Consider the following 22,709-nt stretch of genomic DNA (forward strand, 5'->3'; position numbering starts at 1 on the left):
GTTCTGCTCCGATCCCGATCCGGAGCGGCATGACTGGACAACAACAGCTCCGCCTAACAAAAAAGAAGCTCGCCCGCTCCGACCCATAACCCTATAACAGAGCAAGTGCAGACTCTCTCTTCGATCACAAAGGTGCAAACCTTCGGTAGGGAACCTTAGCGAGTCGAAGAAGAGAGCGTTCGTTCCCAGGGTTCTACCGGTGAGCCTGCTGATGACCATGATGATGACTCTAGCGAGGGCGATGATGATGAAGACGACGATAAAGCGCATCAACAGGTGCACTTCAGTCTCCGAGTCGAAAGCCCCCTCTGCTAGACAGAGAAGAACAGCGTCAGCACGAACGGACAGACCTACCATATGTGTATATGCGCGTTCTATTTCTCTCTCTTTCTTGCTGTCAATGCACACAATAGGCGATATGCCCCCGACTCGACCCCTCACCCGGCCGAGCAACCCCAACCTGCCAGCCCCCGCTTCCCCCGTCAGCCCCCCGGAGCAACGTCTCGATGGCTGACCAGCGCCGAGCGAGATCTGCAGACGGATGGATACCCGTCTAGTGCGACGCGGGACCAGAACATCTGGCCAGACGTAGCCCTCGTATAGATCCCGACGGTGGACGAACATCGGTCGCCGTCGACCAACGAGCACCATCATCATCGTCCACTGACAGCGCGCGGAGCCTCCTCTCCACTCGGTAGGCGAGGGCGTTCAGAGAGTGACTAGTTATCACCCGACCAACTTCTCGTCAGAAGGTCATCGGATGCCTACCGAACTAGGTTCGCTGCTGAAAACCGCCCTAACCCGAATCATCGATAGCACCAAGGTCGTGCGATTCGCTGCTCCGCCGTCATTGCCCCAATTTGCTCGAAACTCCTCGAAACGCCATGTCGTCTCAAAACGACAATCAGACAACTTGGTAAGTTGAGCTCGTGAATAGAAGGTATCGCCCGGCGTCAAGCTGCACTCCACAACCCTGACCGGGAAGATGAGCGACCCTGTTCTCCCCACCGCCAGAATCGGCAGAAGACAATGGAGCCTAAATCCTAAGCCGACGTCAGGGGGAGATTTGCGGGCAATCGGGGGAATACCCAGCCGTGACATCTCAACTAAGCTTCTCTTTTTCTCTTTCCAGTGATGGAGCGACCATCGACAAAAACCTCTTCTGCGAAATCGGACGTCAGCTCCGAGACCTCGCCGACGAATTTGCGGAAAAACGCCCGAAACCCAGCCGAAAACCTAAAGCCGGGAAATCGCTTCTCTTCGTTGGCGCAGTCAGTGCGATAACTTGCTCAGCTATCGTCTGCATTATAAAGTAGAAGCTCTTTTTTCGGACTTCGAGAGAAAACGCACAAACCATGTACATAATATGTATACAAAACGTCAGGCAGGGCTCAGCGCCGCTCAGAGGAACTGTTGGGCACGAATAAACCAATGAAACGGAAGCGTTTTTCAATTTTCACTTTCAAACGATTGTGTTCTTGTCTTCGTCGACGCTAATTAGGTAATCGACTCAGCTTCCCTGACCCTGTCTGCGCTCTCAGAAGGGCCGCTCTTCCTCGCTCTCTCTCCCGCCTTTCTCCAATCCATCTGTATTTATCTACCGGTACATCTTCTCTTCCTCTCCCTCCCTCCGTCAGTGTGTCTATCAAGAGGGGTGCAGGTTAACGGTACCCGATGTTGGCGGCACACCTGTGCTTAGCGTCGCGCCGTCTGCCGGCCGAAAAGCTGACCGACTGAGTGACTGGGCAGATTTTGAGACCTGGTTCTCCCGCGCTTTTTTTTCTGATGCAACTGTCCGCCGAGGAGCTGTCGAAATAATAACACTTCGACTTTTCGACTTCTTCCCTTTTTCACACGAGGATGTAACTCGTTATGTTTCGAACAAACAACTCCGTGGGCTATCCATGACGCATGCGGTCGCGAGGATCGGAAAACCCGTTCCCGCTTGACTTCGTGGCGTACGATTCATACGGACAGAATTTTTTCTGCTGATCCAATGTACAACGCAAGGCATCGATTGAATGTCTGAACTCCCTGGTCCGTGACTCCTCCATGGATCGAGGGAATCGGGGAAAATCTTGGGAACCGGCCAAAGCCTGCCCTCTGCTATAATGGCTTCCGCATCGGCCATTTAGACGCCTAATCGAGAACCCGAGAGTCTGGGCCGCTTTCTTGCGACGATCCGACCCAGACCAGATCCGACCCAGATGAGCTTCTCGACGGTACGGAACCTGTCGTCCGTTAGAAGGCGACCACAAGTCCACATCATCATAACCTGTGAGGACGAGTTTGGCGGACCTTTAATATCGAGCAAATAAGGCGCATCACAGGTGGGTCCGCGGCCAGAAGGGGTTTCGGGGGCTGAGATCCGAGAATACAAGACAAGACATGCCCAATCACGAATCGGCTGAGTCCGGGGTAAAAGAACCCCCGCCAGGAAGTTTCAGCAAGGCTTTAATAATGTAGGCGTCACTGGAGCCGCGGCGGCCTTCTCTTCGGGTTGGGCAATGGCTTGAGCCCCTCGGTATCGACGGGAATCGGCCAAGGAGAGGAAGTCTTCAGAAGATCGCAGATCCGGACGTGTCCATGCACCCCAATGCTCGGCTGGAGGAAACCTTGGCTCCGGAGACTTTCCAGTTTCGTGGTGAAGAGGAGCGCGGAGAGATGATCTCGTCGAATATTCTATCGCTCGGATTACAAATAAATAGATTGGCCTGATTGTGAGTCACCGCATCTTGTCGAAAACTCTTTTCCGGCGATCCGTCGATCCTTTTTAGGAACCGGCATCGGGAGTCTCACCCGGCAAAAGAGTCAGTCGATGACAACCAATCGAAACGAAGGTAGACTCCCGAAACAGGTGCGCTCTTAAAGCTCGAAACTGTACGGAATCGAAAAACGGTAGCCCGTCGAGGCAAGTAAGGGGACCTTTCAGCCATCTTCATGCTTGTTAGAGCTGAGTCAGCTTTTCTGGCCGAGGGTTCGAAGCTACTGCGCACATGGCGAACCCTTCGCCGAGCAACGCGCGCTTTTTAGAGCCGAAGCTCGACGCCCATCTCCGTTGGTCTGAGCTTCTGATTCGCATCAAACGTTCACCTGAATAATCAGCTTTAGATAACGCGGGACAAACTTCTGTGCCGAATGCAAATACGAATCGTTCACACGCGGCGCATCTTAACGAGAAACCGAAGGAGAAATAAGTTTGGGAGAAATTTTCGGCTCTGCTTTCGATCCGGTGCTGCCGGCCCGGACTTGCCAGATGGAGATGTCTCAGAACCGCGCGCTTTTCGTAACCATTAGAATGCAGAGTTGAAGTGCTGATGACGCGACCCGCATCCGAAGTTATCGTGAAATTAATTAAAGTTTCCGAAAGCGAACCGGAAGGAGGTCATGTCGATGTATATCTCCCGGAAAATCCAACTCAGTGAAATGATGAGCTTTCAGAGCCGCCAGAGTCTTGCCGCGGTTTGCATTTATCATTGGGTTCGACCGACAGGCTGCGACCCCTGTCGAGGGAACGAGTTGGGCTCGCCGGGATTGTTTGATGCAGATAAGCGAGGAAGCGAATCTCAATACGGTTTGATCTTGCGCAGTTAGCCCGAGAGATGTGAGCGATAAGTTTCGGCTCACTCATTTCTGGGATTATGATTCGACCGATTCGTCTCTGTGACTTCAGCCCAGGGAGTGGAGGCCGCGCTAACATCTGTGTCGTCGACGGACCGACCGGCCGAAGTTGATCGTTAGGCAATTATTGAAATTACAGGTTGCTGCCAGAAAACTGAGAGATTTTCTCACTCACGAAACTCTCACGTGTAAAAATGAGTGTACACAAACTTTCGGTCGGCAAGCCATTGGTCGATCTCTCGCCCGCAACCCGTTACAGCGGGCTCAGAACGCACCGAGAGTCCCGGGGCGATTGTATTCGAAAGCTTCATAATGATCTGGTGTCTCATCCTATTGTCTTCTCATTCTACTTCTGTTGCGATCGCACAGAAAATTCGTTGGAGACTTTTTGAATCGTCGAATTTTCACAATGTAGCGGAGGCAACCCCCAACCCGGGTTGCCATCGAGTTTTCACGGCGAAATGAACGATGTCTCTTAGGTGAAAGAATCAGTCGCACTCCAGGAGCCCTTGTCCGTGAGGTAGAGCCTAATGCCAGATCGGATGGCCCGAAACGTGTCGAAGCGTTTAATCGACGACGAAGAAACGTAATAGAATCAGAGTACCGTCGGCGTTGAAGAGCCAGTCGACCCTCTCAGAGAAACATGACAGAACCTGATCCGACAGCAATACTTGCTATCGCTTTCTGAGCGACAGTCTTCCTCGCCGTTGCCTTCCGGCGATTGATTTTATCGTCCGCGAAATAATACAAAGCGAGCTCTAATCTCATCGATTTCTCTCGTTCTTCTCCTCCCGTGTATACGACCGCTTAATTGCCTCCGATATGGCACTGACAGCGACAGCTCGACGCCTATCCTGTCGATAGCTAAGTCGCGGCAATCATTGTAATGAATAATGACCAATTGAAAAAAGGATACGCCAATGCCGTCTACCGGGAGAACCTTCGCAGCCACATGATATCGGATGTAAGACCTCATATGCTCGGGGAGAACCTATTGGGCGCGAAACGTAGAGCAACAAAGAGGGATGGACCGACCCACATAAAATCAAGAGTTCATATCAGGTCCCGTGTTTGGGTCCGGAGAAGTTGCGCCGGACACACCTTCTTGAACCGATACTATGTTTCTCCATGTTTGGAAAGGAAATTTAGGTGACGCGTCGTCAGGAAAAAACAACTTCTAGGGCGCGTAACAGTCTCTCGCTTGCTTTCGGGGAACTCCGAATCTAAGAAGTTTTCAACGGGAGGCAAGGGGAGACCTTGCATTCTGCGCAGGCGAACTGGTGAGCAACCTCGATCCGATTTTGGCTTTCGATTCTCCGAGGCGTAGTCTCGGTTCAGATTCAGGAGGAGCTCGAACCTCGTTCTCTCAGGTTTATGATCTTGGATTGAATGCCCGCGCTCCCCGAGGAGACACATCAGACGATCGAGTGATTCCCGATTGGACCATTCGCCTTAGGGACTTCTAAACGAATTGCGACCTTTTCCGGCAAAGACATTGGGCGCTTCCGGAGAGATGACCGGTACTCGAGAGTCTTGTCCTGTCGTCTGGAAAAACGAGGGACCCATCTTATTGACACGAGGCTTGCCAGGAGGCTCATCGACCGGATATATTCTATTCTCAAGCTTATTCGACCGTACTGCAAGATGCCGGTCGGGCTCGTGGCGCGCAGATTCACTTCAGCGTGGACCGCCACGGCCTGAGAGTTCAAGCCGGTGTCAGTGCGAAGCGATCTGCGACCACGTACGGGTAAGCAAGCCGACGCTCGAGACCGCGCCAATGTGGTCACTGGGAATCCGTGCAAGATCTGCGAAACGCGCTGACCCCTGGAGTATCCATCGGCTCGAGTCGGTCGGTCAGCCCGCCAGCGCGGCGGCCCTCCCACCCATGCCTGCACGGCCTCAGAGTCTCGTGGCTTCGTGCGCCATGAGTCCCGCCTCCTTTGAAAGGGCAGCCGGTGAGGGAAGGGAGGAGCTGCAACACTCCGAGCGGAACTTATACCTATATAACGGGGGATCTCTCCACACGAATCACAGTCGAAAGTGAGCTCGGATCGAGAAGTGACAGGAGGATAGACTGCAGCCTTCAAGTTTAACACGTGTCAAGTGCTCCGCGCCATCCGACACCTGATCGTTTGTTTTGAAGAGACTTCCCTGAATATTATGTGCCTACTTCCGAAAATGAATCAGAGAAACTACCCCAACACCGACGACGATCTGGACGTACGAACGAGGTTAGTATTGAAGAATACCGTGAACCGTCATTAGGATCCACCTAGTACGAGAGTGGTTTCGATCGGCCGATCGGTCCCCGGCCGGTCGAGCTCTGTCCAGACAAGTTCTCGAGAAGACAACGACACGACTCGGTTTGACATCAGTGTCGCCGGCCACGTTGAACTCGTTCCTCAAGAACAATATCGGTCTCCTTGTTCGCCACAGGAGATGTCTCCCGAACGATCCTGCTCGCAGGGCTCTGTCAGGAGAAAAACTCGGAATTCGACGGTAGTTTTCGACCTCAATCGAGAATCCTCCGACTAAATTCTCAATTTCTCTAATTCCAGCTCGAGCGAGTACGATGAGACGGATTGCTCGGACGTCGACTCCGACGAAGACAATGTTCCCTATCTCACCCTGTGCTATCGCACAGGAAGAGACCTCTCGAACCTCGCAGCTGGTTTCGAAAACGCACGGAGATTCAAGGAGCTCGAAGCGTCGCGAGCGCGACAAGAAACCTTCGTCTTCCTGACGAGTTCTGTCATTTGTACCCTTGTATACTTCCTCGTTCGGTAGGCGTGTGTATATTTGTAGATACCGACTCCGTTCACCTGTACTCAACCAAAAATGAATCGTACCTTGAAACACCAAATCGATGCTCGAATGAAATGGCGGAAACGACCGAAGCCTCTGAGAAGAGAGAAAAAAAATCCGCCCCAGCCCTGCGGAAATCATGATCTCCAAGAGGGCATGCTGTTGATTGAGCTGGAACAGTCTTCGTTCAACTGTACATTACCGATCAGCGCCACAACTCGATCTCAGGAAACTCATCCCAGGATGTGACCGCACAAATCCAGGACCGAAAAAGCACAAGGAGTGAAAGGGTCCCGATCGATAGCAGCAGACGGTTCTTCCGTCGAGGATGTCTCGATCTGTCGGAAAATCTGCGGTAGATGAGAACTTTCGGCGAGGAACCCTGCTTCGCGTCCCCATGAAAATGCTCAAATGGGTGCTATCTGAGCGGAAGAGAACTACGTCGCATTTCATCGGACGAAGACAGCTTTTTGTGCATTAAACATGTATCTCATCGATATTCTATGTATAGATATACACGAGCAGAGATGCCCGAAGAGAAATAAAGTTTTTCTTACCCATATAATAGAACCCGAATGCCCTATTCAATCAGGCCGGAACCCAGCTTCGGATCTGAATCTTCGAGCCTCTCGAAGGGAAAGGGGGGAGAGCTCGTCCGAGGGATGATGAGCTCCTCGACATGGAAACTGCTGAAAAAGCCCAGACGACTATCCGCGAGCCGTAGAGGCAAGCGAGGCGAAGATAAGCTGTTGGCACAGCCGTCGGCAAGAAGTTAGTTTCGGCAGTCATGTGCATAGATATGCTATTTATCGTGGGAACTTTCAAGCGGGCTTCTAGGAGCTTGAACCACGCCTCCCGGATTGACAGCGAGCGACTATTCGATGGCTTCATTCTCCGCGACTGGCAGAGGAGGATCTCTATCGGGGGGGCATCCACGTCCCGCAAGCTCGGGAATTCTCGCACATTCAACAAGTATCCGCCACCTCCGATGGGTCCCGATGCTCAGCACCGGCCCTTCTCCCTTGTTCCCCTCGGCGAATATCCGGGGACAATCTTCTGTACGCTCCCCGACGGCAAGCTAGAGCGATTTAGTTCCGAGCTCTCGAGCAGGGAATTGATTAACGTCGAAACGGACGCAATTTGTTGAATAAATCCAGAAGTTGGACGAAGCGACGCATCACTTGCTCCGAGATTCTCTGCAGCGGTTTCTCGAGGCTACCGATTCATTTGGTCCGCCCGACAATGTTTCTTCTTCAATTGAAGCCAATCTTGGAGGCGTCTGTTAGTGGCTTCGGCTGAAAAGACCGACCCGAGATCTCTTTGTTGAAGAGCACGGGGCGAAAATAATGGCGTTGACAAAACGGATGGTTACATTCGATGATTCATATGCAAATGGCTGTCTTCAGAACTCGCTCCGTCGCTCGAGTTGTTTAGGAACGGATTGGAGCAGCGTTCTCTCCGACGACGATTCTTGGGGAAATATGCGGGAGCGAATTCTTCAGGGACGTCGAAAGTAATAGACTCCCGATGGAGTTGCCGTCTCGAGTGCGTCAAAGCCGTCTCCTAAGGGCGGACGATCGGCACAAAACATCGCTCCGACTGTTTACGCTCGACATCTGATTACCGAGAGATACGACGCAGTAGAAAGTCATGACAGCGCCGCAGTTCAAGCGATTCCTCCCATTCCTGTTCCTTCCACGGTTCGTCATTCGACAACTCTCAGGAACGCGAGATCTCCGATGAAGATGGAAAGATAAATTTGTAGCGATTTCCTGCCCAGGTTCTTCGTGATGACTTCCGAGGGGGAGGTGGCTCGAAGATCTTTCAGATAAATTCGGTGACCCATTTAGATATAAAACTACTTCGCTGTCCGGAATCATGTAGATACAAACGCGCTTGAATGACTGTTTGTTCGATCGACTATGCATGAACTACTAATGCCTGTGCTAGTAAGCTATCCGATCTACTTAATGATGCTTTTCCGCTGCGACTCTTCGATTTTTTAGAGTTTGGACCTCCCAGGGTCTGGCTGAACTAATAGAGCATCCATTCGAATACGCACCTCTGGATGAAGGGAAACCATTAAACAGAGGAAAAGACCAGTTCTCTCAATACACCTCCCCGAGGGACCGAAAATTCTATTTTCTTCATCGTCGATTCGGTCGAGCGGGGTATTACTCAAAGAAACCCTACCCGGTTCGTAATCGTAGTTATTCTAGGATGAAGCTACTCGCACGGGACGAGAAGTTGCGATCACGCTCTCGGACGGGAAAATCGAGAGAGGTCTCCCCATGAAGAATGAACCATCCTTACCAGCGCCAAAAGCGGCAAAAAAGCATGAATGAATTCGGGTGTGGATAATTTCACGAAGCTACGGTCTTACCAAATGAGTGTAAGTCAATGGAGAGCGCATGTTTTTCTGAAAAGTAGGGAGATTCGCTTTTGTTCCGAAGTTCCGAACGGTTAACTTCGCCTTTTCTGCCTGTCGAAGCCATGACTCGCGGAGCTCAGGGAAGCTAGCTTATTACCTGAACGGTTTTCGCTTCGAATCTCTGCTCCGTGAGCGTAATTCTCACTGGGTGGACCCTTCGAAGTGCATGACTGCTCCCATAGAATGGAAAGATGCATCGCATCGGCGAACTGTGATTAGCTCGGGCTTGCTTTCTTCCTCCCTCCTGACAACGAAAACCAAAAAATAAAATATTTTGTGTACAATTCTATCACTCGGGACTCGAAAGAGGATTTCATCGCGACAATCGACCGAGCTGTTCTGAAAGGCATGCGACGCCGAATTCGTTGGCAGACCTGTAAGGCATCTCTGTCGAAGAAGAGATTCAGACTTGCATTCTGGGTTGCGAGAGGATTTCTCAGTAGATGAAATGAGATCCCTCGGCCTTTTTCCTTTCTCAATGGGGTCGGCATCGTCAGGAGGGAAGTCATCGAGAGGTGTCTGTTCATCAATAAAATCGGTCAGTAATTTCTCCGCTCCATTGATTGATTCGATAATAACATAATGCATGCCGTTATCTCGTCACAGCAAACCCCGAGGAACCATTCGGGTTCGATCCTGTGGCTCATGGTCGACGGGGAGCGATTCCATATACGGCCATCGTCTCGAACGCTCTCGAGCAGGAATGAAGTTATATTCCGTTCATTCTATCGATGCTTGAGTTGCGTACGTGATACACTGTCGCAAGGTAAGTGAATTCTGACAGCGCGGCACGCTAAACCTTGGCGCAGCTCCCCGCTCACTTCAACTCGAAAACCATTCACGCCATCCGGGTAGATCACAAGTTGTGTGAATGATTCGTGGGCGAGACCCCTTTCAAGGATCTATACCTCGCTTGTGTCAGGTTTTCGGCCCAGATGAAGATTGGAAGGGATTCGAAACTCGACCCGAAAGATGGGCGGGGGCACTCGAATGAGCACGAACATTTTTTTGCTCGTGAATTTTAGTTAACTCGCCTAGTGTAGAGGTGATCCGGCAATTACTCGAAGGAATCAAGTTGTTCCCATCATGTACGGACTTCACGGGGCGGGAGCCAGCAGTCCCTTGTGTGATTCATGCATGGTGGCCTGGGACGTCGGTCATCGGCCCTTGTACGGCGCGGCGGTCTCCTACAAGCATTCGTCCTTTCACGGAGCTGTAAGGAAGCTTGCCAATCGTTTCGGACCCGCACCAGCGATCTCCCGGAAGCCGTGTCCGTGTACTATGATGAAACGGTATGCGCAGCCCAAATGCAACCCTCTCACCATTCGACCGAGCTGTCGGTTGTCTGATATCATTGTGATGTCTCTCCGTATGGATTATCACACTTACTCCTCTTTTGACAGTCATCCGGAGATCCACCCTCAAACTTTTTCCTCTCGTTTACTCCTTGCATTCATTCAAGTATGATTCCCTCACATACAGATTGCCATTGTTTTTAACAATCGCTGTCGACATGGACTCAGTCCATCGAACTCAAGCATTCAGGGCGAACTCTCACTCAGACATGTCACACATCGTGATGGTTCCCCGAGCATCTTGACTTCTGACGATGTCTTGGTGGAACTCTGCTTCCTCCTCCTGCTCCGTGCGAGTCCGAATGGGACTCCCGATGATTCGAGCTAGCACCTTACGAGATTATCTGTGCTACCTGGAGAGGACGATCGCCAGGGATGATTCTCTCTACTGAATCGCAAGTTCACTCTCAGATGACCGGGGTCGTCCACCCTTCAGCGTCGAAGTTTCCATCCACCCTACTTTCCGCCCCATTCTTGGTTCCCGCTCCATGGAATGAAAACATCCTGAGACCGACCATTGAGTTCCTCGCACACGTACGAGGGAGCCGGTTGAGTCTCATGACTAAGCCCTAAAAATCGAAGAGGCTCTGGACGGATTCCGCTGGATACATCGTGGAATCGCCAATAGGAGGACATGATCAGTTAGGCTCGGTGCGAGCTCGGTGACGTAGTTGTGAGGAGGAGGTCAGCACGTATCGTCTTATTTCGTCAATCGCCCTATTTTCAGTAGCTATTCTGGATCCGCTCTGCAATTATTCAATCCGAGGGGTTCGATTGTCAGCTGCTCTGGACTCGCTTCGAAGGGAAGTACTAAGGTGGCCAAGAAGCAGCTGCTCCGCTCGAGCCGGTGAAATTCCGCCGATCCTCGCTCCGAAATTGCTTCCCGTATGCGGGACCCCCCTCTCAATTTTCGGTGACGAAAAATTTATATTAGGTTTTCATTTCGTACGATATGTTCCGCAAGTCGAAAACTGCTCCTAGAGAGGCTACGGCTCGGCATTTCTCTCAATCAGAATCGATCCGGAAGACCTGGTTCAAAATTTAGTCGAACGAACGTGGGGAAGAGATCGCAGTCGAACGCAGGCTTAGTCCCCCCCTCATTCTCAGAGAACACACTGTCACCAAATAAATCCCGTTTTCGAAGATGCTACGGGTCCCTCTCTGATCGTCAGACAAATATTCACGAGAATTTATCGGAATGCCAGAGAGAACTGTTCTGCATCCTAGCAGAGGGAGTGGTATGTGGATTATGCTCGCGGACCGTTCCAAAAATTGTTGCCTTGTCATCAAGGGTTAGTACCTAAATCAGGCCGTATGAAATTTCCATTTTGTGTCTAATTGGCTCGGGAGTTATAGCGGTGAATTCAGTTAAAAATCTCCACGACAGAGATTCTCATACATTTGCATTTCGCCAGACTAAACCCGTTATGCCGAGAAGCATGATGAGGATGATGGCGGAGACGACGAACTAACCAATCGACCGACCGACCGACCAGTCAGTCAGTCAGTCTCCAGTGAAACCATTCCTGTCTCTCCTCCTCGCAGGCTTGCAACAGCGCAGTGTGTGCTCCCGGCGAGCGGCCGGTAGAATGAACACAAAAATGTCACAGATTCCGCATACCACTTTCAACATGCACCTGGGCGCTTCCTCTTCTTGAGAACATTTACATGTATGGGTCCCGGACGGACACACTTGCATGAGATCGAATGTTGGACGAAAAAAAACTTCCTCTGAACTCTCTCCAGCCTCATCCGAAAGACAATTGTCGACAAATTGTTTCGAGAACTCTCGTGAGCTACGACTTCCAATTGTAACGCTCTGGCATTAGCCTGGGAGAGAAAAAAATTCTGTGAGACTCATACTCGATATCCAGACCGGATATGCGGGAAACTCGCAAATCCCGATGATGCGAATGCTCCCGAGATCGCACGGAACTCGCGCCCGCGGTTCGAAATGTTTCTTCATTTTTCGCGTGCTTTCGAACTGTCGACTTGAGTCTTTTCAGGGAACCAGGGATCATGGAGATGACCAGAAAGAGGGGGAGCGCAGCATCGGTCAGGGACGGGCAGCAGTTGAGGAGACGCGGGGACTCGACTTCGGGGAGCGGGAACGTTGGCCGAGCAGAGAGGAAAACGAAATCGTCTCCCTAAGCCTCAGTTGGAGGCCTTGGCGGCATTAAAATAAAGAGCTCTGCGGAGCTGACAGGAAATAGCCGGCTGGATTTTGCTACTTTGTTGCAAAGTCTAACGAATTCAACACTCCCAACTTTCGTCGAGTGCTCCTCGGGACAGTTTACGACTAAAAGTTGTAGATAACCACTTTAAAGAACTGGCAGCGGCTTCGTAAACCTCACTGTTGGCTCTTCCTTAAATGAGAGAAGCTCGAGACGTTGTGTTTTCGGTGTAAGTGATTTCCCAGTCGCTGTCGAGAAGCCCCAGAGGGATCACAGAATCGATGGCGGATCTGCGCGTCCTTGTCGAAGGCCTCGGGGTCCGATACGGCCCGCGTGCACGTTGTCTTGACCGTACCACCTATACGTAGTTGTTGAATCTCCTCTCGCGACCGGAAATCCGACTTGCGAATATCCGAACAGCTCCCTCTCCTCATATTCACCGCGATCTGCCGGAGCTCCCGACTGCAGCCACTCAGACCGCACGTTATCTGAAACCTCCGAGGCCAGTAACCCCACGGCCTTGGATGAAGGTCACTGTCAAGTTAATCAAGGGCGCCGACCCCCGTAAGCGACCGGCATTCTAAGGAGCTCAAGTCGGAGGAAATGACCTGAATAAGGCGTTCACTCACAAATCTCTCGTGAGATCTCACTGTACGACTCAATCTCGTCGGGTGAATGTCAATCCGATAGACTGGTGCTCTACCAAGAACAGTGCGCCCACGCGCATACATACATGCTTCTATCTGCTTGGTTCGAGCATTGGAGCGAATGCGTCATGAGCACTCTCCGCCGAGACCCTAATGTTAGCTAACCATTTTTTCTCCTTTGATCTGCGTATACAACTCATTAATTTGTGGCTTTTAGAACACCTGTGCAACCCTTTCTAGCGGTTGCGGATCGTGTTCTGAGAGAGTGAAAGCGACTGCATCAAAAGCGTCTGTCGAGAGGGAGACTCGAAGACAGGGACGAAGTCCCGTTGGGTGGCCTTGACATTGTACGAGGTCTCGAAAAAAAAATATGGAGTCTTGAGAGCGTTCAATCGACCCCCTGACCCGACCCGCGAAGCTCTCAGCCCCGGAGGACTCGAGTGGGGAGCTCTCAGTCTCCGCGGGAGCGTCGCAGACCGGACCGGCATTAGCTGAGAAACGGAGACCGAAGAAATTTTCATGCCAAGAGACGTTACAAATGAATGTACCGTGGTATAGATCGGTATTCCGAGAGCATCGAGAGGGATCGGCACCAAGTGAACCGTTACATCGGGCGAAAGTGAGAGTATTCTACAGAGTATTCTCCCCGCGAGTCGGTAGACTCAGCTGATCTGTCAACAAAGAGGCGCCACTATTTGGTTTTGTAGGAAGAAGCCTGACTCTTTCGTTCGCTCTTCCCCTCCGCCAGACTCGCCTGTTCAGGTGGATGGAGCCCCAGCTCTGATTCTCCGGTCAAGTCCAGTCATCTCGAGCGCGGAAATAGGGCCCACGAGTATCGGTAACATCATCATCGAGAACAAAAACAGGGAGATACTTCTCTTTAAAATCACCTCGGAAGCGCTGTCAACAAGACTACACCGACATTATGATTGACTCATGGACCGATCAATCATATTCGACATTGTCTCCGGTAGCCAATGCAGTATCAGATTCCCGCGAGATTTCAAGCAGAACAATGACTCCAATGGGGAATATCGATCAGAGATTGTCATGCTCCGCCTTGGAATCTATTTTCTTCTGGTCGTAATTTCAGACCCAATCGTGGCGCACGACAAGAATGCGACGATTCTGGGTCCACAATCAGCATAGCCGGGATCCTCATAAATGCTCCAGGATCGTCTCGTATCTTCCCGTGCTATCTGAGAGAATTGAAGTTTTTAGTCATGTTGAGCAAGATCATCCCCAGCAGCCTCGAATTTCATTCTGAAGTTTCTCGAATGATTCCATGCATTCTTGCCTTCAAGTGGTCGCGAACTGGTTTTGTTAGTGAGTGGGTTAAGCCACTGAATGCTCTGAAGCGCATAACCGACTGGTGGATGACGATGACGACGACATGGTCTGCTCTCCCCAAACGAGTCTAGTCGCTTACGCAATGCCTCATCAAGTGAACATTGCTTGCTTTTGAGCTCGGGTGATTTAGCATCAGAGCTGATCGTCTATCCTCGTAATTCTGGCCAGTCCGTCTGGATCATCAATGTTATCGCCAGTGTCGGCCTAACTATTTTTTGATGACTCGAGGACTTTTCCTGACTTTTTTCTGGATTCAGAATCGGTCTCTGATTAGGCCGTTCGTCTCCGGAGGTGCTCCCCTTCTCAGTGCCTATTGTTTCCTGCCTTGGAAAAATTTCCGTGAGCCAGACGATGGACTGGGCTGGAAGAGATTCTCGCCCTGAGATTGCTAGTCGGAATCGTTAAGATCTCCCCGGGGAGATGTCACGCGGGTATATTTTTTCGATTTTCTTCGCGCAGTAATAATTCACCCATGGCCCGATACCGATTCGAGGTTCGCCGATGGTTGGTACCAGTGTTTCAGCCACAGTTCGCTTTTCATGTCACTCGTGCTGGGCCAAGTGTTGTCAAAAATCGAATTCGCTGTTGTGGAACCGGATGATGACAATCAGGACAGCTACGGTAACCGGTAGCACACTTCGATTTCTGCCGCGCTCCCTTATAGCGGCTGTCAATGGTCGTCGCAATCTTGCGAGGGCCTCCTCCGAAAGGAACATCCACGTAGCACGAGCCCCGAGAGATGCCGGATGCGCGCCAGGAAACTCGTTGCCTTCTTGTTGGGTCCTTTCCTCTCCAACAAAACAACAACTCGATTGTCGAGCGTCCCTCGGCCGAACGACACTAGTCAGCATTTCGAACATCGCCAAGGAAGCGATTAAGATATCTTCCTCTTCATTTCGCCCACTAAGTGTCCCGCATGCTGTCTCGTTCGGTCTCTCAGATTACAGCAGCTGTAAAACGAGGGAAGCCTATCACACACAAACAAAAGAGCGACATGCACGAATAAACAGACTTTACAGACCGACCGAAAAAACAGGCGGCGAAAGTGCATTCGATGGGATCGCGATTGCTCCGCGAAATGCTCCATGCAGCTCTGTGTGAGTTGGGAGTATTTTCCTAACTTCGACTCCCTCAGGGAAGACTTCCCGTAATAAGGAATTCATTCCTGACTCTCTCCTTCATTTCTATCCGATCATTTTCCGGGATCGGATCAGGCTCCGGGATCGGAGTTCCTCGGGGAATGGGTTGGGGTGGGAGAGCCATGCCGTCCCCTCATCGCTCGAAAATGGGCGATCAAACCGGATCGTTTCGCTTGTTTGTAGCGAATTCTCGATATAGGAAAAAATTCTCTAAAACCTTCAAGAAGTCAGGTGTGCGGAACTCGATAGCCTTTTGTGTATTTGCGTGTGTAAATGCATGAGAGCGGAGTGAGAAAGAACTCGATTCGCCTGTCGATTTCAGGCTCGAAGCCGAGCGATTTTTGCGGCAGAAGAATTCCGGCTTAAAACTCGCCCAAATTCCCCGAATGATCCGATATCGACAACGGTGAGAAATTCGGGAATTTTTTTCGTGTTTTGAGCTCACTTTGCAGTCGGTTATTGGCCTGATTGGGAGAATTCGATACGCTTTATTGGCCCCGAAACACTCGGCTCTCTCTCCTCTTCGACATCAAGCTCACTGAAGTGTCTTCTGAAGTCTGCCAGCGAGTTCCAAAAACGAGTTATACAATCACTAGACTCCGAAGTCACTCCACCGGTTGTGAGCGGACCGTTCGACGAGAGAGCTAATTTTAAGGAGGATGCTCCGAATCTTGGGAACTCGAAGTTTTCCGAGCTTCCACGTCCATTTCTTTGCCGCATCGCTCCCTGGGAATAGAATGGAATTCGCGATGGATTCTCGGAATTTATCTGGAATTCTCAGTATTTACGCGGGGTTGGGATCCGATCTGAGCCTCTCGACAATCATTTTCGAGAAATGGATCCGGCCGAAACTAGCCGACGAACGAGGTCTCGGGTGTGGGTTGCGTTTGTTTAGAGGGAGCATTTCCCGAGGCTTGTGGCGATTCAGCGGACTGTTATAAAAAAGTGGGCTTCCGAGAACTAGGTATGAACTCCTTGATTCGGGATGCCTTCGGGTCTGTTTGGGTAACTTGCAATGATCGCAAGCACCGTAGATGTTGACGATCCGTATGGGTGTTGCGAAGTGTTCGGTTCGACCGACCCTGAATAGAGAGCCAGACAAGCAACCCGCGCGGCGGCATATCTCCCCCTGTAACGAAACATCGACAGAGTTGAATCTCATCCGCGAGTGAGCGGCCGGAGTCCTCTGCTCCGAATATCGATACAAAAATTCTGCTCTATGAAGAATGTCTTTTCATACCCCGAGAGCACAGAGATTGCAACCGGTTTTTAGTCGGATGCGAGCCTAAATTTGCCTAAATATTGCACCTTGACCGGCTCCTTTCCTGCCTTGTGCTAATGCTACTCTTAACGGACCGCTCGGATTAAACGAATCCAGCTGAATTTCTGTGACAAAAATGTGTCGTTTCCCCTGTTCTCAGAAGGTGTCAGGTGTCAAGCCCTCTCTAGAACTGGTGACCATCGAGCAGCTGTACTCTTTGTGTACATAATGATCAATTTTCGGAACGGATGAAAGTCTCGTATGAACCAGAGTACGTATATTTCTCGATCGTCCCGCTATTCAACGATACTTTATGTTTTTTCACAACTCCTGCGGACGTTCCATGTCCCCGGCCGTACAATGTTCTCGCGTCCAGACGGTATCTATGGATTCAGGTATCTATGGATTAGCGGAAGCATTCTTGCTGGAGACATCGCTTCCGGACAATTCGATGGTTTTGGCCTCAGGTCCCGAGCATGCGGAAGGAGCCTATTATCGACAGGCCTGCTAGAACTATCCTCACTTCAAACCCACCGGAGCAGTCGGTCTCTCAAAAATGGACTCTGGAAGCCGGCAGACCGTCATGTTTCATGACACCCTACTGCTCACTTTCACGGATCCACTTTCACTCTACCGTCTCCTTGACCCGCCCCGCAAGAATACATACTTCAGTAGAGTTTAAATCCAAGAGACTCGATCGCTCATGGGTTGAATATTGAACACAGCTCACTCTCCCTTCGGCATATGCCAGATATCTTTTAATCAATGAAAGTCACAAGAGACTTGCCTTCAGGCAGGAGCTGGGAGATATCACGCCTGTGTTTCTGCTCCCTCCATCGAGCTTGGAGTGGTCTGCGGATTCACAGGCTCGGGAAACGAATCGCGGAGTGCATTCACAATATTCTGTTCGATACCGAGACTTGCTGATGCACATCTTTCGCAATCCTCCATAGGGGCGATGTCCCAGCGAAATTCTGGCCACGCAAGGCCCTCCCGGTTGATGAGACGGAAAATGATCCCAAGACCTCTCCGCGATCATCCTTTCATCAAGGGGATATTATTCTTCGACATCCCTTTGGGCTGCGGGAAGCGGATTCCAGCCGAATCCGGTAACGGAATTCACTGAGTTATGGGCCTGCCGTCCCTCCTTGTGGTTGATACCCTGGAAGCTCTGCGAGCAGATCGATCGTCTTCTAGAAGGGGAAAGCACTCAAAATCTCCTTTGTCCCGTTTGGCTCCTCCAAGATGGAAAACCCAGTCTAGCTCGATCGAGCTCTGACATCGTCGGGCGTAAGAGAGTCCTTCTGGCTGCTTTCACAGACTCTCTCGGCGTGTCAGTAGTGATGGAACAACAATTGTTGGGGAATGCCGACAGTTAGTTATTCTTTTCAATCAAATTAGCACTATTCTCGGTTTCGCCAAGGAGGAAGCTGAGAGGCGTCTTCTCCCACGAGCCAGACTTATTCGAACATCTGTCATCGCTGTCCTGAACTCCGACAGAATAGGTTCCGACGAGTACTTTTCATTGGTTCTCCAAGATTCGCCTGGGTGGGAGGGGTTCGTTCAGTAGGCCATGATATATTGTGAGCCGTTCGCCCGGAGCTCTAGTCGGAAAGTCTTTGTATGAATCGAATCACTTCGGAAAGTCGACCTACGGCGATCCGCTCCATGTCGTCAGATTCCGCGGGGTAATCGAAGACTCGACATTGGAATCCCTCGGTTTTGACCCCTTCCCGACGTAGGCTCGATACCCATCCTTTTATGGCGGAAACCGCTCGATTCGGTTCTCTTCTGGCTCCCCGACCGATGAAGCGTATTAGTGTATCGGAATTTATCGTTTCCTCTCGAGAACGAGCCCTCTCCGATGTCCTTGCCATCTCGCAGTCTGGGAAACGAGGAGTGGGCCGATCCCGGGGACCGATTAGGCCGGCTGTGATAAGGCATGATCAATGAATAATTTGATGACAGTAGACTCTGGTCCCTTCCCCATCCTTCTCATGAGCCCCGTACACCGTGGGTTCATCTCATCCCACCCCGTCGTGATTGGATGAATGAATATGGATCGATGGGTCAAAGACAGTCACTCCGAGTTCGGAAGAATCACTTTTTTATTATCTCACAGCGATTCACTCCGAGCTCCGTCGGAAGTTCGCCATACGATCATGATCAGGCTCGACTCGAGGCTCTCGATCGACACACAAGATATGGAGAACGTAGGGATTTTCATAGAATAAATATTTGTGTGTACGCTCCGTCGTATTGTAGTGTGTTGTATTACATCATATATATCACATTCACGTAAGCATCAAGGCTTCGTTAAATTTCTGAACATCATCACAGGGTAATGTTAAAAGGATTCAAGCTCTCATCGCTCTGAGGAACGAGCTTCCCGAAATCTCAATGAAGTGAAATTTACGAAACGCTCGGGAGACGACCGTTGACCGCTATTCGGAATCATTTAGGTAAGTCGAAGCTCATTCCTGCAGCTTGAGGCTTGAGGATTATCATAGGTATCGGCATCTAGCTTACGCCAAAATCCATAGCGAAAACCTGAATCCAAGGTCTGAATGACTCGATCCCACAAGTACATGTCCGTATTTAAAGCTCTCTACTACGCTTTTCTAGAGTTCTTCTGATTCGGTGCGGGCGAAGAGCTTACGGATAGGTCTACTCGATTCGACTAACGAAATTGACTATCTTGCGTAGTTGTGGCCTGGCTCGTCACTCGCCATCTGCCACCAGGGTCCGACCGTATCGCATTTGCAAACGAGAGTTCTTGGAACGCGTTTTCCCTACGATGTACCCGAGCAGTTCCACAAATTATGCGCAGATGAATAACCTGTTCGATGGTGGAGCTATGTATGTATATGTACAGCTATACATCGTGTCCACTGGCTGGGCACTCTTCGAGACTCCGCACTTGTGCGGGACACTCGAAATGCACGCAGTGGAATACCTGCAACGGGAGAACGATTTTGAGATTGGGAATGGACTAATCTCGGCTGGAATGGCGGAGTTTTCGGCAGAAGCAGGAAGTGAAAAAAGTTTCCAGGCAAGAGCCTCGTTCAGAGCTCGACCTACCTCGTTCGCCGTGTTCGCGGTGCCGACGATCTTTATGAAGACAACCGGCAATGGCTTGAAGGTGAGGATCTGCCACGACCGGCAGCGCTGTGACGTGCGATCCGCGACGCGCGTCCACTCCTTCATATCCGTAGAAGTTTCGATGTAGTAGGAATAGGCCCGAGAGTCCCAATCCCACAAAAGCATTCGCATCGAGTCGACCATGTACGGTTGCGGCAATTGCACTATAATGGAGCCGGCTCCCACTTGATGACAGGTGTATCCGGAATCCCAGTCGTAACTCGTAAAATTCCCGTCGATCAATGTATGGCGGTTGCGGCTGACGCCCTCGATGACGCAGGCTTCCTTCCCCACAGACGCCACATTCTCTTCGGGAACGTAGATTCCTTGACTGAGTTTGAATTGTCTCTCTGTGTACATTGCTTCGAACGAAACCAGGTGGAACAGGTTATTCGCTGCGTTATGCGTTCCCACTACTCGGATATAGTTGACGACACGAGGCTCGAAATAGAGTTTTTGCAAAGAGCGACACAGATAGTTCGAGTGATCGATGACCCGATACCAGTCCTTGAGATTCATCGATACCTCGACGTAGTACGAGTAAGACCGTGGATCCTTGTCCCAGAGTCGGAGCACGACGTGGTTTATAATCGATGGTTCACCCAGCGCAATAGTTATGCCTTCCCCGTCATCGATGCTATGTTTCGTGAAGCCCCGATCGATATCGTACTTTCGATTCGTCTTCGGCTCGAGGAGATCTGAGCGAGGTTCTCCCGTGAGGACTTGAGCGAAATGACTTGCGGTCGCTACGTTCTCCTCGGGAAGTTTCGAGCCTCGATAGTTCAAGTCGACATCACGGCACTCGGTCTTTCTGTGTATCGCATCGAGGAGCTGATCCGCAGGAATTAAACCCGAGCCTCTGACGACATTCAAGAGATCGGCTGTCTCGATTAGCGGTAGCCGAACCGCTTTGAGGATCGACGAGACGTCTTCATCGTCTGGCCGCTCGGCGCGCCACCGTCTCACGGCCTCGAAAATCTCGATTTCTTTGACGAAGAAAGAATCGCGTGATAGCATAGCTGCGAGTGCAGCCGTCGACAATTGCAAGAACGGCTTGCTCTGCAGAACTGCCTCCGCATGCCGATCCATGAAGCGGCAGCAGGTCTCACTGAGTTGATCGAGGTGAAATAATTGCGCCTTGTCGTAGACCATGCACACATTTCGGACCGAGAGAATTTCTTGCAAATACCGGCACAGTGCCTCTTGAAGTTTCTCGAATCCATACTGATGCGCAAGCTCCAGGACTTCCAAGATGACGTCTTCTTTCAGCGCGCCAAGCGACAGGTGTCCGGTGTAGACGTAGGAGAGCAGCAATTTGAACGCTCCGAGGGGCGGGCCAGGCAACACGATCTCCTTCTGGGTGGATTCTCGCATACCTCCGCGGAGGAGGGCCCTTACGAAAAAGAAGGAATTATTCGGAAGCTTACATGAAGATGTATCTGATGGCGAGAAAGCGTGCTCACATGGCACCAGCGCCGGAATGACACGCACATGTGCGAAAAAAGAACGCATGGACCCGGAGAGTTTGTTTTGGGAAAATACCTGAAGTAGTCGCATGAGGAAGCCAGGATGAGTTTGTGCGCGGATAGACGTTCGTCTTCGACGATGAAAGTCACGTCGGAGTATTCGGTGTCGAGTAGGAGACTGCCTATGCATTCCGAGAGGAAATTAGTGTGTTCCACCTCCGAGTGACGGAGTGAATCGCTCTGGTCGCTCATGACGCAACCGCGTCCTCTCCGAACTGTGAACTTTCTGAAATGTCGGGGAAATTCCGAAATTCAGTCATTCGCTGAAAGTCACTCGCAGAAGTTTCGAGCTCATTCGACGGAGGGGGACACCGCTCAAGATGGGTGATCAAAAGTAGATACTACTGCTATTTAGATGATGGATAGACGCCTCACGGCTCCGACGAGAGGGACCTGGTCCGACTTGACAAGATGGTCGCAAGGACCGAGCTCAGGGTCAAATTAGGAACTCCTGTCAAGGCGTCCAGGTTTTGGAATTGTCCGCGGAGCCGAGCGATTGGTTGCTCTTCACACGTTTATCCGCTCCCACTCAACGCCGTTAGTCATCGAATCGCACAGGGATTAAAGTGACGTATGAATAAGGATTCCGCGATTCCCTAACCCCATTGAGCCGTGCTGGTGACAGTGACAATTTCGGTGCCCACGGTAACGCAACAAAGACGTCGCAGTGGTATAGCGAGACTTTGAGAAGGAATGACGGCTCAAGCGGAGGATCTCCACGAGAACCATTCTCGAGAGCACGCTTACCAGTTGGCTCACATTCAGACGGAGATTACTCCTACACGGAAACTCCGCGCAAAAACGATGGAGAAGAACAGCTGCACAGCACAACTGGTACTTTCATAACAAATAGATACAGCGACCTCACCGACAGCGGCGGCCTTGCTTTGGCGGTCGATTCAAAATCGAGCTCTGTCTCGGAGGAGCAGACCCTTCGGTCCGGGATTCCTAGTATTAGGAATGAGGCAACAGGATTGCCCCCGTCGGAGTCGGCGAGCATGCGGATCATACTCTCGGGTATGCAACCAATTGGATCTATCGGATCAAGGACCCTGACTCGAGTCTCGGGCCGATTTGATCCTTCTCCTCTACCCAAGGATTCCAGGCAGCGAATGGCCGGGGATGAAATTCAGCGATGCAAAAGATTCCTGTGGATAATGGTTTTGTTCCGTCACAACGAAAGCTTTCCGTGGAAGACTATCAGCCAATTTTGGCTCGAACCCGAATAAGTGATGCTTTAGTCAGTTTTGGTTGCGGTA

The 22,709-nt window shown here is 51.0% G+C and overlaps 1 protein-coding gene across 1 annotated transcript; it reads right to left on the minus strand.

Annotated features, from left to right (window-relative positions):
• Positions 1 to 19,136: 19,136 nt before the first annotated feature.
• On the minus strand, positions 19,137 to 21,924 carry LOC100900442 (BTB/POZ domain-containing protein 9). The gene is made up of 4 exons (XM_003740926.2): positions 21,799 to 21,924; positions 21,467 to 21,676; positions 19,865 to 21,317; positions 19,137 to 19,739 (listed from the first exon to the last, which is right to left on the minus strand). Exons 2-4 carry the CDS (start codon positions 21,640 to 21,642, stop codon positions 19,659 to 19,661), a joined length of 1,710 nt encoding a protein of 569 aa, XP_003740974.1. The 5' UTR covers positions 21,643 to 21,676; positions 21,799 to 21,924; the 3' UTR covers positions 19,137 to 19,658.
• Between the last annotated feature and the right edge of the window lie 785 nt (positions 21,925 to 22,709).

The sequence above is a fragment of the Galendromus occidentalis genome, unplaced genomic scaffold (assembly GCF_000255335.2).
Source record: "Galendromus occidentalis unplaced genomic scaffold, Mocc_1.1 scf7180000077089, whole genome shotgun sequence".
NCBI lineage: Eukaryota > Metazoa > Arthropoda > Arachnida > Mesostigmata > Phytoseiidae > Galendromus > Galendromus occidentalis.